At 47.6% G+C, this 12,602-nt stretch overlaps 1 protein-coding gene across 1 annotated transcript; it reads left to right on the plus strand.

The window, feature by feature from the left end:
- The first annotated feature begins 2,370 nt into the window (after positions 1 to 2,370).
- LOC124708943 (UDP-glycosyltransferase 86A1-like) lies at positions 2,371 to 9,523 on the plus strand. Its single transcript, XM_047240586.1, has 2 exons — positions 2,371 to 2,914; positions 8,437 to 9,523. The coding sequence occupies exons 1-2, from the start codon at positions 2,371 to 2,373 to the stop codon at positions 9,339 to 9,341; spliced, it is 1,449 nt and encodes a 482-aa protein (XP_047096542.1). The 3' UTR covers positions 9,342 to 9,523.
- The last annotated feature ends 3,079 nt before the right edge of the window (positions 9,524 to 12,602 follow it).

Consider the following 12,602-nt stretch of genomic DNA (forward strand, 5'->3'; position numbering starts at 1 on the left):
ATGGTCGATGTCATCTCCATTGAGACGGAGGCCACAAAGAAGACGCTATTAAAACCCTAAGAGCATCTCCAGTCGCGTCCCCCAAAGCGTCCCCAACACTTTTTGGAGTGTGTCAGACATTTAACCGTCCCCAGTCGCGCGGCCCAAAGGCCCTTTCCATCCGGCGCGCCTCAATGCGGTGTACAGCGCCCCTAGGCCATCCTCGCTCCGCAGGGATGCTGTGGGCGCGCCGGACAGATCGCGGAACGAGCCGCTGGTGGCGGGCCCGACGCGTCATTGACACATGAAGGAAATTGAATTGAAATTTAATTAGTCTCCCGCCACATCGCGCCTCTCCAGCCACATCACGTCATCCCGCCACTTCCCGCCGCTAGCCACACAATTCCCCCAAAGATTTCATTTTCCCCCTCCAACCGATTCGTTTCTCCCTCCCGCCGCCGCTACTCTCTCCCAGCCATGGCGCCGGTAGTCCCCAAAAAAACTGACCAAGAAATCTTCCACCAAGCCACCGGGAAAGGAGGCAACAAATAAGGGGCTGAAAGCACCCTTCCCGAAGCGGCGGAAGGCGCCGGTGGCGAAGGCGAAGCCAGAGGTGTGGACTGAAGAACGTTGGCAGGAAGACCTGCTCGCGATGCAGGTTGTCGATGGTGGAGCAGAGGGAGCGATGTGTGGTGGATCAAGCGAGGAAGACGGTGGCGTCGCTTGTGCAGCAGAAGGCTGCGCTGGCCGCATGTGCCACCGGAACCGCCGCGAGCCCATGGAGTTGTTCAACGAGCACGCACATACTGGGAGTGGCGTCCCTGTCGACACTCTGTTTCTTCGACGAGCCCGCAGCGGCGATGCCCGGGTGCCTGACACCGCGCTTCTCTCTGCGATATGACGATGCTCTGGCACATGTCGGCTCCAGCCCGAACACTGTTCTCCCCTACATACGACGAGAAACATCGCCAAATAGGCCATGGTGTGGATAGAGTTGCCTTCAGTGGCCGCAGGGGTCCGCTCCAATTCAAGGTTGCCAGTAGTTCGTTCGTAGAAGAGGAGGCAGCGAGCGAGGACGAGGGCACGGAGGACGAGGTGGAGGACGATGATGAGGATGAGGATGATGAAGAGGATGGCGATGAAGAAGACGAGGAGGAGGATGCTGGAGTGGTAGAGGATCTCATCGAGGTTGACGCGGCCGGCGTGAGGAGGAGGAAGAAGAAGGCGACCTCGGGCTCACGAGGCCCCAAGTGGAAGGTTCTGGCAGATCAATACCTATGCGACTCGTGGGCGACGATGAGCCTTGACTCGGTCATCGGCGCCAATCAAAAGTTCGGGAAGTACTGGGGGAGGATCAAGGCAGAGTTCGACGAGCACAAGTTCCTCAACAAGAATTACCGCGCGATTGCAATGATGATGAGCCAAAAGGTAATGTCGACACGTTGGGCCAACATCCAGGCATCGGTGTACTTGTTTCATGGACTCCATTCCGAGCTCGAGAACATAGGGGGTGGCAGTACATACGCCGGCGACATGGTACGCCTCTTTCTACCACCATTTTAGCACTTCTTTCAATCACGACCTGATAATCTATTGCACTTCCTTTGATTAGTTTGACCATGCCATGGGGCTGTACCGGAAAAAATCAGAAGGGTATAGGCCTTTCGTGTTGTTGCATTGCTATAGCAAGCTGAAACCCTGCGAGAAGTGGCGGATGATGCGTGTTGCCTTTTCGAAGGGGAAAGTTTGCGCCATTGATCTGGATGCGCCGCTCGCAACATCGGCAGGGCGCCCTATCGGCAACAAGGCTACCAAGGCCACCTTGCTGGACGCAGCGGCGACCGAGAAGACGCAGTCGTCGATCAACAAGTGCCTCGCCGAGGTCCTCAACCCAGCTCATCTTCGACCAAAAAGTCGACGAAAGATGGGCGACGCTACTCAAGAGGCAAGAAGAGAAGATGGAGCTCAAGAAATGCAAAGAGGACTTCTCCCTGTTGACCTTATTGACAGTTGAAATGGATCCCCGGACACTAGCGGCGCACAAAGGCATGATCCTCGATGAGATTGACGCCAAAATTGCGGCGGCCGAAGCCGCAACAGAAACCCCACCTCCGGAGGCAGCGGCGGCACCCGCAGGCGCATCGGCGATAGCATCTGGTAGTACACCATCTTATATTTGCAAAACTCGGAGGGAGTATAAAAGAGCCGGAGGTGGAGTTTGATATTATTTGTTGCAAATTTGTTTGCAATCGTGTAGAAAAGGGTCGAGTTTGAGTACCCCTGCGCCCTATATATATGCTTGCCATTCGTTGTTTTTTCCCCAAATCAATCAGTAAAGTGTCACACATATTAGATCTACCTCCCCGCACTCACCGTGAACTCGTCAAGCACATGGCGCAAAAGGCCGTGGCAGCGAACGGCACTGGCGGCCGGACGAAGCCGCACGCCGTGGTGATCCCGTTCCCGCTGCAGGGCCATGTCATCCCGGCGGTGCACCTCGCGCTGCGTCTGGCCGCGCGGGGCTTCGCCGTCACGTTCGTCAACACGGAGTCCGTGCACCAGCAGATGGCCAGAGCCCTCGGCCTCGGCGTTGACCGGGATCGCTACGACATCTTCGCCGGCGCGGGCGCGGACGTGCGGTACGAGCTGGTGAGCGACGGCTTCCCGCTGGGGTTCGACCGGTCGCTGAACCACGACCAGTTCATGGAGGGCGTGCTGCACGTGCTCCCGGCGCACGTGGAGGAGCTGCTCCGCCGCCTCGTCGTCGACCCGGCCTCCACGTGCCTCCTCGCCGACACCTTCTTCGTTTCGCCGGCGACGCTGGCGAGGAAGCTCGGCGTGCCGTGCGTGTCCTTCTGGACGCAGCCAGCGCTCAGCTTCGCCCTCTACCACCACATGGATCTGCTCGCCAAGCACGGCCACTTCAGATGCGAAGGTAACCATCTCCTTATGCCATGGCGTTGCAAATCATCAGTTACGTTTCTGCAAATCGTGTTAACTAATTTAAGTAATTAGAACGAACATCGAAGCATCGATCGCAGCATCACAAATTCACAGATTATGTCTTCTTGCTCTCTTCCCTTTGTCCACCGCTGTTCCGGGCAAGAACGAAGATGATGAAACGCACAAGGCATGATGAACTGTCCCCCAATCGATAGGAGACAGAGCGATCACATCCCCTTTTGTTTGTTGGCTTCCTTTTGTTCGATCGTTAGCTTCTTCTGTGTAGAAGTAGAAATTCCATTTCACCAACCGCGTTGGTACAGAGAGGAAAATATCTGACTAGTCGATCAAATGGACACCAATAGCACTACCATGGTAAGCAACATCAGAACAAGATAGATATTGCCTACTTGATTTCCAGCCACAATTTGGTAAGCTAAAATTTAGTAGCCATAGTTTAGTTGGCATGTATTTTGTTTTTTTTTTTTGCTAAACTTTATGTTGCCACACTTTATTGCATGTATGACTCATTTGGTATAAACTCATTTTGATAACTTTTGCCAAAGTTTGACTTCAGTATTTTAAGGCACACTTTTGTGACTAGCCACACTTTTGTGGCTAACGTAATAAATTGTGATTAGGAACTAAACATGTCCATAATTACCATGGCTACCTCATCGATGCGCACACACCATTACAAAACACATATCATTGCAGCCAGCCGCACAATCGTGTAATCATACCATTGGTTTCGCTGCACACAAGATGAGCGTGCATTGTGTTTTAAAGTGCGCACCACATTGTATATACTAGATGGGCCTAGCGCGCTTTGCTACACCGTTCTTTGTTATTGTTGTTTAAATAGAAGGATAAATAGATACGTGATGCCGCACCCACTCCTTTAAATGTTGTTACTGATGAACAAATAATAGGAATGGAGAAATTTCAATTTTAAATCTGAGTGTACCTGGAACATTTGATTTCATGTGACACATATTAAGTTTAAATTCTGGACGAGAAATTCTTTCTTAAAAGAACAAATTTTAAATTAAGAAGTTGAACAAATCATGAGTGGCGTGCAATGCAACGGTTGAGGCATCCGACGAAGCAGCAGTTAAGAATAGAAAATCATAGAAGTAAAGCACAAATATGTTATATCCAGCAAGTTGAGGAATACAGAACACAATAGAGTGAAAATGAAACCTCAATAAAAAAGCTTGAGCTATAATCTCAGCAACTCCAAAGAACATAATAGCCTCTAGGAAGTTCTAGAGGAAAGACATGTATGGAATTCTAAAAATGGTGAAGACGGCATTTTAGTTAGAGAAGACATAATTACCCTCAAACATCAAGACCGAGCAAGCCAGAAAGGACCAACAACAAATCAATATCCTACTAATGATATCACAATGTGATTAATAGGTACCCATGAAAGATAAATCAAACGGCAAAGTCAGCAGTGGAAAGTTATCTGAATTCATCATCTGAAATATCATTCCCATTTTCATTGAAAAACTATGATATACTAAGACAAAGAGAATATAATTAAGATGGTCAAGAATTACAAGAATGAGCGATTTTAAGTTTGGTTGGTTTAATAATAAAGTACCATACAGAAGTATGATTTTACCGTCGTTGATTTACATTCTAGCCACCTTAATAAAAACAAAACAATTTTCAACTTTAGCTTCCGAAGATCGGAAAACAATATAATGGAAGTAAGGGTCTGTAACCTATGATGAACATTGTAGTGGCTAAGTGAAGAACCACGATATGATGCATACCATACGAATAAACTTCTATGGCAAAATGTTTCATATTTAATATGAGCTACTTTGTAGTATAGAAGATAATAACTTACATTAATATAACAACTCTAAGAAAAAAAACTGAAAACACTAAAATTGCACACACACACACGCGCGCGCGCGTGCACGCGCACACACAGTTAGAATACTGTGAGATACACCTGCCTCAGACTTTACAAATTTAGATTCAGCAGTTTGCGGCTACCTTACATAAGTTTGGAACCACCATTTAAATGAACTAATTAGTATGCTTGTATTCTGAACAAAAAACAGTCACTTGCCAAGTGAAAACTAACGGGCCCATTTAAATGAACTAATCAGTATGCTTGTATGCTGCACAAAAAACAGTCACTTGCCAAGTGATAACTAACGGGCTTGCTAGACAAAAAAGACTTCTACTTCATGATGCACAAAACATCAACAAAGGAAAGAGGGCCAAGTTAGGGACCAAGCTAATAATTCAAATAGCATGAATAAATCAAATGAGCTTATCCATACCTAAGCATGTCTCGTGTAGCAAACAGGTACACTTCAGAAGAAAAAGGTCTAGGAAAGGATAGTTCAAAATTTGCAGTGAAGTCACATGTGCTTGTAGGTAAAATCAAAAGAACCTACCATGTTCAGGTGAATAAGAAACAACAAGAACTTCTGCAAAGTCAGTAATATGCAAAATATGATAGTACCCTGGGCAGGAATTTACATGGCTAGGTATAGGAATATTAACAACACATACCGTTTTGCACATCGATTGATGTTAAAAGCAATAATAATGAATGATATGAACGGAATCTGATTGTTAACCAGGAATTGCAATTCATTAGCATCCACTGGTTATTGGTGTGTTTCTAGTAATTAAAGCATAGCAGTTACATAATTTCTGAAATACATGGTATCAACATGAGAGAAGAAAAGAAAAGGTGTGTGGAGAGAGAGAAGTGGCCAATAATCACTTGATACGTAAGATGCTATCTAGAACTTTTGCATATTTTCAAAACCATGATAAGTTCTCTTAATTAAACTTAAACAAATACATGATATATCATCTTACAAATAGTGTAGTATCTAGAGCTTCTGGAAACTTTCTGGAAGCCATTAGGGATGGAATGATTAAAATATTTGAATATGATAAAATCATGAATAGTAGGGAATATGGAATATCTATTCAAAGACATGGAAGAACTGGTAAAATGGGACAAACGGTCATGCAGATTACTTCATGAACTATATTCTGTCCAGAAAATATTGAGAAATATATAAATACAAAAAATGATAAGACATGACAAAAAGGTACAACATGTATGTTTTGAAGGAAATTTATGGAAGTAGGTCCTACGAAAATTTGACAACAACCCATCTTGTATCCTAAAAATACTGAATGATGAAAAAAAGATGAAGTAGATTATAAACAAACGTTACTTAACATCATAGTCCGTAAAAGGACCTTCTCTAACCTCGGAAACACCCATATTTGATAACCACCTAAACTCTACCACCTGAATACAATACCATATAGAAAAAAACATTTCAAACCAGACAACTCAATCACTCTCACATTTGAGTTAAAAATATACTTTCATCAAAACAATTAGTACCATGAGAAACTACACAAGTCCGAGCAAGACAAATGAAATGCAGAACGGATCTCTTTGGATCAGGGAACGAAGATCGCTCTAAAAAATTATCAAACAACCTGACCAATATCATGTCTTTCTTGCAATATATTTGACAATTCAAGATCCCAGAACTGAAGATATTGAGCACTTTTAATAAATATAAACAACCAAAACTTTCAGTCTATTGCATTAAATTCATGTGATGAATGTTAAGCCCCGACTCATGTGTCAGGCATGCCCCTGAGTGGCTAAGTTGTCTGCATCAAGCAGAACTATTGTGTTAAAAAAATAGAACTATCTATGTCAACCTAATGTGGTCGGGTTTTGCAATTCATAAAATAGTCTAGCAATCTTCCATGTATTATCTAGCAGAGTATATCAAGTTTAGACTGAATATTTGCTTATGAATCCAAGCGAACATCAATTACATGAGCAAACCAGTATGTTTAATTCACTTTCACCATGGAGCAGTACAGACAAAGATACCTAAATTTTCTAGCCATGCATGTCTTTTTGTTAATTTAATCGTTCAACAGATTATTCACCGGACAAACACGAATCAAACATGCAACTAACAGGTAAACATGAGAATTATTGTTTTTTCCCTAAAAAAAGGTAAACAATTTCTGGTATGTAGTTAAAGAACCGGTAATTCAAAGAATAGGCTACCAAGTATACTGAGATACATTACCTGAAGAGGATCTACAACATATTTGAGGGAAACCACTTACCAGGCTGAAATTTGAAATTGGTGATGTTCATAGAATGCATGAAGTATGGAGAGCACAGAGGACATGTGAGCCTCTGATAAGAATAAGGCAGGGCAGGCATCTCATGGAGGCATCAGCACCATGCCGTCTCTCATGGCAGATCTCATGCAAGTCCGTGCAGAGAAAGGGAGACATCGCGCGCGTACAGAAGAAGCGCACCTAGGGTTCGCTTGTCGATGATAGATCACTGGGACCTCCGAATCTTGGCGCCCGTCCCGCTCGCCGTCGCCGTCTCTTCGCCATTAGTCGCAACGCCCCTCGTCCCCGTCTCATCGCCATTGCTAGGAGCGCCCCTCGTGTCGGCCCTGGCTCCGGCCTCGACGGCTGGGAGGCAGCAGCGGTGGAGACGTGCCGGAGAAGACGGCCTTGATCTGCCGGGAGGAGTGAGTCAATACGAATTTGTGTGGACGCGGAAGAGATTCTGTGGAGGGACTGGCTGAGGGAAGGGCAACTTTTTTTCACGACATGAGTTGCCGTCTACAATCGCGTTCCTAACAAACCGCCTTCACACTAAAGCAAACCAACCCTGCTTACGGTGCAGGACCAGCAGAATCTACGACCGATTCTACCAGCAGCCAAGCCGTGACTGGTGCCTCCACGTAGACCCCAACGATTGCGACGTCCGAGCAACCACAGACGTTGACAACCCTGGAAGTTTAGAGCTCTTCTAAGATTATATAATATTGTATAACTTATGCAAAATTTGACTAAAGGTTGGCAATCCACGCCACTTGATTAGTTAGTCATAGTGAGAGTAAGTTAGGTACTCGTAACATAGAAGTGCACCCAATATTAGCTAGGTATTTTTGATGGCATGTCATATCATTAAATAGAAAGAGATGTTTGTGTACCTCTCCGTTCATAAAAGTGTGAGTTTATACATGTTTTAAGTTAAACTCTAATTTTGCTCAACTCTGTAGAAAAAATTAGAAACATTGATGACCCTAAGTTAGTTTCGCTAAATTCATCTTAACATGTGGTTCAATAATGTAGCAATTTAATGTCACATAAATTGCTATTTTCTATTAAAAAATAGTAAAATTTTAAAATGTACTAACTATATATTTGGGGCTGGAGAGAACAACTAACTATATATTTCCATAGCATCACACTTTTTTTAAAGATAAAATAAATCTGCATGTTAATAAATACTATAGTTGTCTTTGATACTACATCTATATATATTACTATTAGTTAAGCATACTAATGTCAAATGTATAACACTACTCTATATTAGTCTTCATTATTATAACTTGCCTATGAAGGACACGATCACTCGCTGGAAAATATAAATTTAACGACCCCTTCCGGAATGTGGTGCAGTGCCTCGGAAGGACACGATCACGTACATCCCGGGCGTGCCGGAGATCGAGCCGCACGAGCTCACGTCGTTCCTCCAGGAGACGGACACCAGCAGCGCGGCGCACCGCATCATCTTCAAGTCGTTCGAGGAGTCGCGCGGCGCCGACTACGTCCTCTGCAACACCGTGGAGGAGCTGGAGCCGTCCGCCATCGCCGCTCTCCGCGCCGAGAAGCCCTTCTACGCCGTTGGTCCCATCTTCCCCGCCGGATTCTCCCGCAGCGCCGTCGCCACCTCCATGTGGGCCGAGTCCGACTGCTCCAGCTGGCTGGACGCGCAGCCGGCGGGGTCCGTGCTCTACATCTCTTTCGGCAGCTACGCGCACGTGACCAAGCAGGACCTGCACGAGATCGCGGGGGGCGTCCTAGCCAGCGGGGCGAGGTTCCTGTGGGTGATGCGGCCGGACATCGTGAGCTCCGAAGACCCGGACCCGCTGCCGGAGGGCTTCGCAGCGGCGTCCGCCGGGCGCGGGCTGGTGGTGCCGTGGTGCTGCCAGGTGGAGGTGCTCTCCCACGCCGCGGTGGGCGGCTTCCTCACGCACTGCGGGTGGAACTCCGTGCTGGAGAGCGTGTGGGCGGGCGTGCCCATGCTGTGCTTCTCGCTGGTCTCCGAGCAGCCCACCAACCGTCGGCTCGTCGCGCGGGAGTGGCGCGTCGGCGTGCCCATCGGGGATCGTGGCGCTGTGTTCACAGACGAGGTGAGGGCGAGGATCGAGGGGGTGATGTCTGGGAAGGAGGGAGAGGAGCTCCGGCAGGCTGTGAAGAAGGTCAGGGCGACTCTCGAGGCCGCCGCCGCGCCCGGCGGGTCGTCGCAACGGAGCTTCGACCAGTTCGTCGATGAGCTGATGCGCCGTTGTGGCGGACGCTGAGTTGAGCTGAGCGAGCTCCACGTGAAATGACCGCGGGTCCAGCTTATATTCAGCGTTTTCTATTCGATCGTGTTCAGCATTTCCATCATTGTAATGGCACAGTTTCTCCTTCTATGGATCTATCGTGGTCTCACAAACATATGGTCCTGCATACGCGGTAATAAGCCAGTATTTATTCATCACTTTAAGCAACGTATCAAGGTAGGCAGCAAAATTACTGTAACTGAGAATCGTTAATTTCATGCAGCAAAACAGAACACGCATATGCCGTAGAAGATATGGTGTGAACCACGGTAACTAACAGCATGTCTAATAAATCTCTTATTTGCTCACCCCGTATCGAACGAGTACATGCCTGTATAAGAAAATTTGATCATAGTTCATCACGCACGAACCATTCCGTCTAACAGAACCCTTACTTCACCTCGTATTTTTAAAATTCGCAAAACCCGGGAGAATTCATAGAGTTCATCACATTGATCATATATAGGGATTTACAAAATTGCGCAATCCAGTAGGATCGCGACTTCTACAATGGCACCTAGTCATCGAGGATGACGATTTGGGCAGTGGCGGCAGCCTCCCGCGCCTTCACCTCCTCGACGGCGGTGATGGCCTGCGCCGCCTCCTCCGCCTCCGCCCGAGCCTTATCGGCGGCCTCCTTCTTGGACGCGGCCACCGCCTCCAAGAAGAGGGGGTCCTCCCCCGGCGCCTCCTCTTCCTCCGCCGCTGGAGCTCCCCTCCCATGGCGCCTTCCAGGAGCGCTGCAGCTCCCACGCGCTCCGCCATTTGTCGAAATCGCCGCTGCTCATCGGCTTGAGCGGCGGGTCGACCTTGTGGTAGCGGCCGCCATCCACGAAGTCGACGAGCCTCGGCGGCACCCAGTCGGAGCCGGCGTATTCGCACGCCGCACGCTGACTCCCGGCGGCCGAGTACTTGCAGTGGAGGCGCCACGCCTCCTCCATCGTCGCCGGCTCGCGGGATCACTTCGATCCGGCGGCGGGCGAGACACTACTCCTGCGCGAAGCGCTCATGGCCGGCGGCGATGCAAATGCGGCGGGTCGCGCGTGGGAATTGCTCGCCGGAGTGGGCGTGGGGAGGCGGCGGCGCACGGCGGGGCTAGGTTTGCGAGTGAGGGGTTGGACCCCCACTCACACCTTCACCCATGTATTTGTAGGGGGCGGCGGGATGGATTTGACAGGCCCCGTATTCTGCCGATATGGATCGGCCCGAATACGGGGCCTGCTAGACGGCCCGAAACGCCCTCACCCCCTATCCCGCCGGAATTATACGGGGTGCGCGCGTTTTGAGGGGCCTGCTAGACATGCTCTAACATTGAATCAATAACCATGCTCATATCCAAAACATTTTTTCTCAAAAGCAAGAATAAACATGAAAAAGAAAGACATCAAGCATTTACCCATTCTCAATAGGAGCGCAGACCACAAACAACCAAAATGTAGTAACCATGAAAGAGTATGGAGGTACAAAGACTTCTTCGTGAGAGCGAATACGACCTATTATTAATTAGAATGCAAACATGGAATGTATGCATCTCTAAAACAACAATTTTGAGAACGAACAAAAATGCATAGAAACGGGAGTGGAGAAACCAGTAATAATACTGGGAGCTCTTCTATTTGAACCAAAACCAATAAACCTGCAAAGTAATCAGAAACAGAAAAGGTATAGTTTATTAGCAAAATCCAACAATAAATACTCCATCCGATTCATATTAATTGACTTCAATATGAATATATTTAGAACTAAAATGTGTCTAGATACATCCATATTAGAGTAATTATATTCAGCGTTTTCTACTCGGTCGTGTTCAGCGTGTGCGGTGATACCATAGAAGAAGTCGTTTGCTGCTCTTTTTATAGAGAGAATACGGTCACTTATTGATTAAAGCAAACCATTACCAAGTATCTCTCAGATATGTCCAGAGCCACATCATGTAAAATCTCTGCTATTTAGAAATGCTAAACTGGTTACCTTATTCTCCCTAACTTGAGATGATCCGTTGCGCCCGGCACAAAGACAAAAACGAAACAATATTTTTTTTTGAAAAAAAGGCAAAAGATTTGTCTTAATTCATTAACAAACAAGAAGCTTGGGAAGCCAAGTTTTAGTTTAGTTTTACAACCACACCGAGGTCACAAAAGCCTACTCTCCCGCCATGAAAAAACCCAAATATTTGGCGCCGGCAATAACCCAAGTCCTAGCTTCTGACTTCATACGATCGAAGATGATGGTAGGCATGGTGTCCACATGCTTGAAAGTCCTAGCGTTGCGTTCATTACATAACTCCCACGCAACCAACATGAAGAGGGTGGCCATAGCATTCTTTCGGCCTCCATGAGCAAGCAAGACGGAGGTCCACCAAAGCTCGACATTATCAAACCCGTCCCACGAGGAAGGATCGAAGCCGTGTATGTGAAGCCAATCCTTGACCATCTTCCAAATCCGAATAGAGAAGCATCACTTGAAGAGAAGGTGAGACGCCGTCTCGTCATGACACCGAAAAAGAGGGCAAACTCTCCCATTTGGCCACCGCCGCTTTGCAAGCCGGTCCGCCGTCCAAACGTGGTTTTGGATGATGAGCCAGGAGAAGAGCTTGCATTTGGGAGGAGCCCAAGCCTTCCAAACGATGGAATCCATGCAGGAGCGAATTGTCCCCACGAACTGCGCTTTATAAGCTGACGAGCAAGAGTAGGCGCCATTGTCGGTGAGCTTCCAAATGATGGAGTCTAGGACATCATCATGAAGAGTGAGCTGCGAGGTGTGCGACCAAAGCGTGATGAATTCCTGCAGATTTTGTACCGAGAGGCCCGCCGAAGTATCAAGGTGGAGGACCCAAGCATTGTCGGCAATGGAATTCCTCACATTCCAGCCCTTCTTCTTGGACATGGCAAAGATGGAGGGGGCTATGCATTTGGCGCTGAGGCCATCCGCCCAAGGACTGCGCCAAAAACTCGCTTTATTCCCGTCCCCAATGTTGACCTTGGTGAGCGCGTGGAAAAGCTCCATATCCTCCTCACTACAAGGGTTCTCCATCCCAACCCAAGGCTTCTCCGGTGTCTTCCAAGCTAACCAAGGCCAATGGAGGCGTAAGGCCCTCCCAAATTTCTCCGTGTTGAGGATGCCAAGGCCACCAAGAGAAGTGGGGCGGCAAACGGCAGTCCAGTTAACCTTGCACTTCCCCCCGGTGGCATTTTTGGAACCCGCCCAAAAGAAACTCCAAATGAGTTTAGTGATAGC

This window comes from Lolium rigidum, chromosome 4 (genome assembly GCF_022539505.1).
Source record: "Lolium rigidum isolate FL_2022 chromosome 4, APGP_CSIRO_Lrig_0.1, whole genome shotgun sequence".
Lineage (NCBI taxonomy): Eukaryota > Viridiplantae > Streptophyta > Magnoliopsida > Poales > Poaceae > Lolium > Lolium rigidum.

Coding starts and splice junctions, on each gene's coding strand:
- LOC124708943 (XM_047240586.1), top strand. CDS start 2,371: ATGGCGCAAAAGGCCGTGGCAGCGAACGGCACTGGCGGCCGGACGAAG. Junction 2,915..8,436: donor CGGCCACTTCAGATGCGAAG/GTAACCATCTCC, acceptor AATGTGGTGCAG/TGCCTCGGAAGGACACGATC.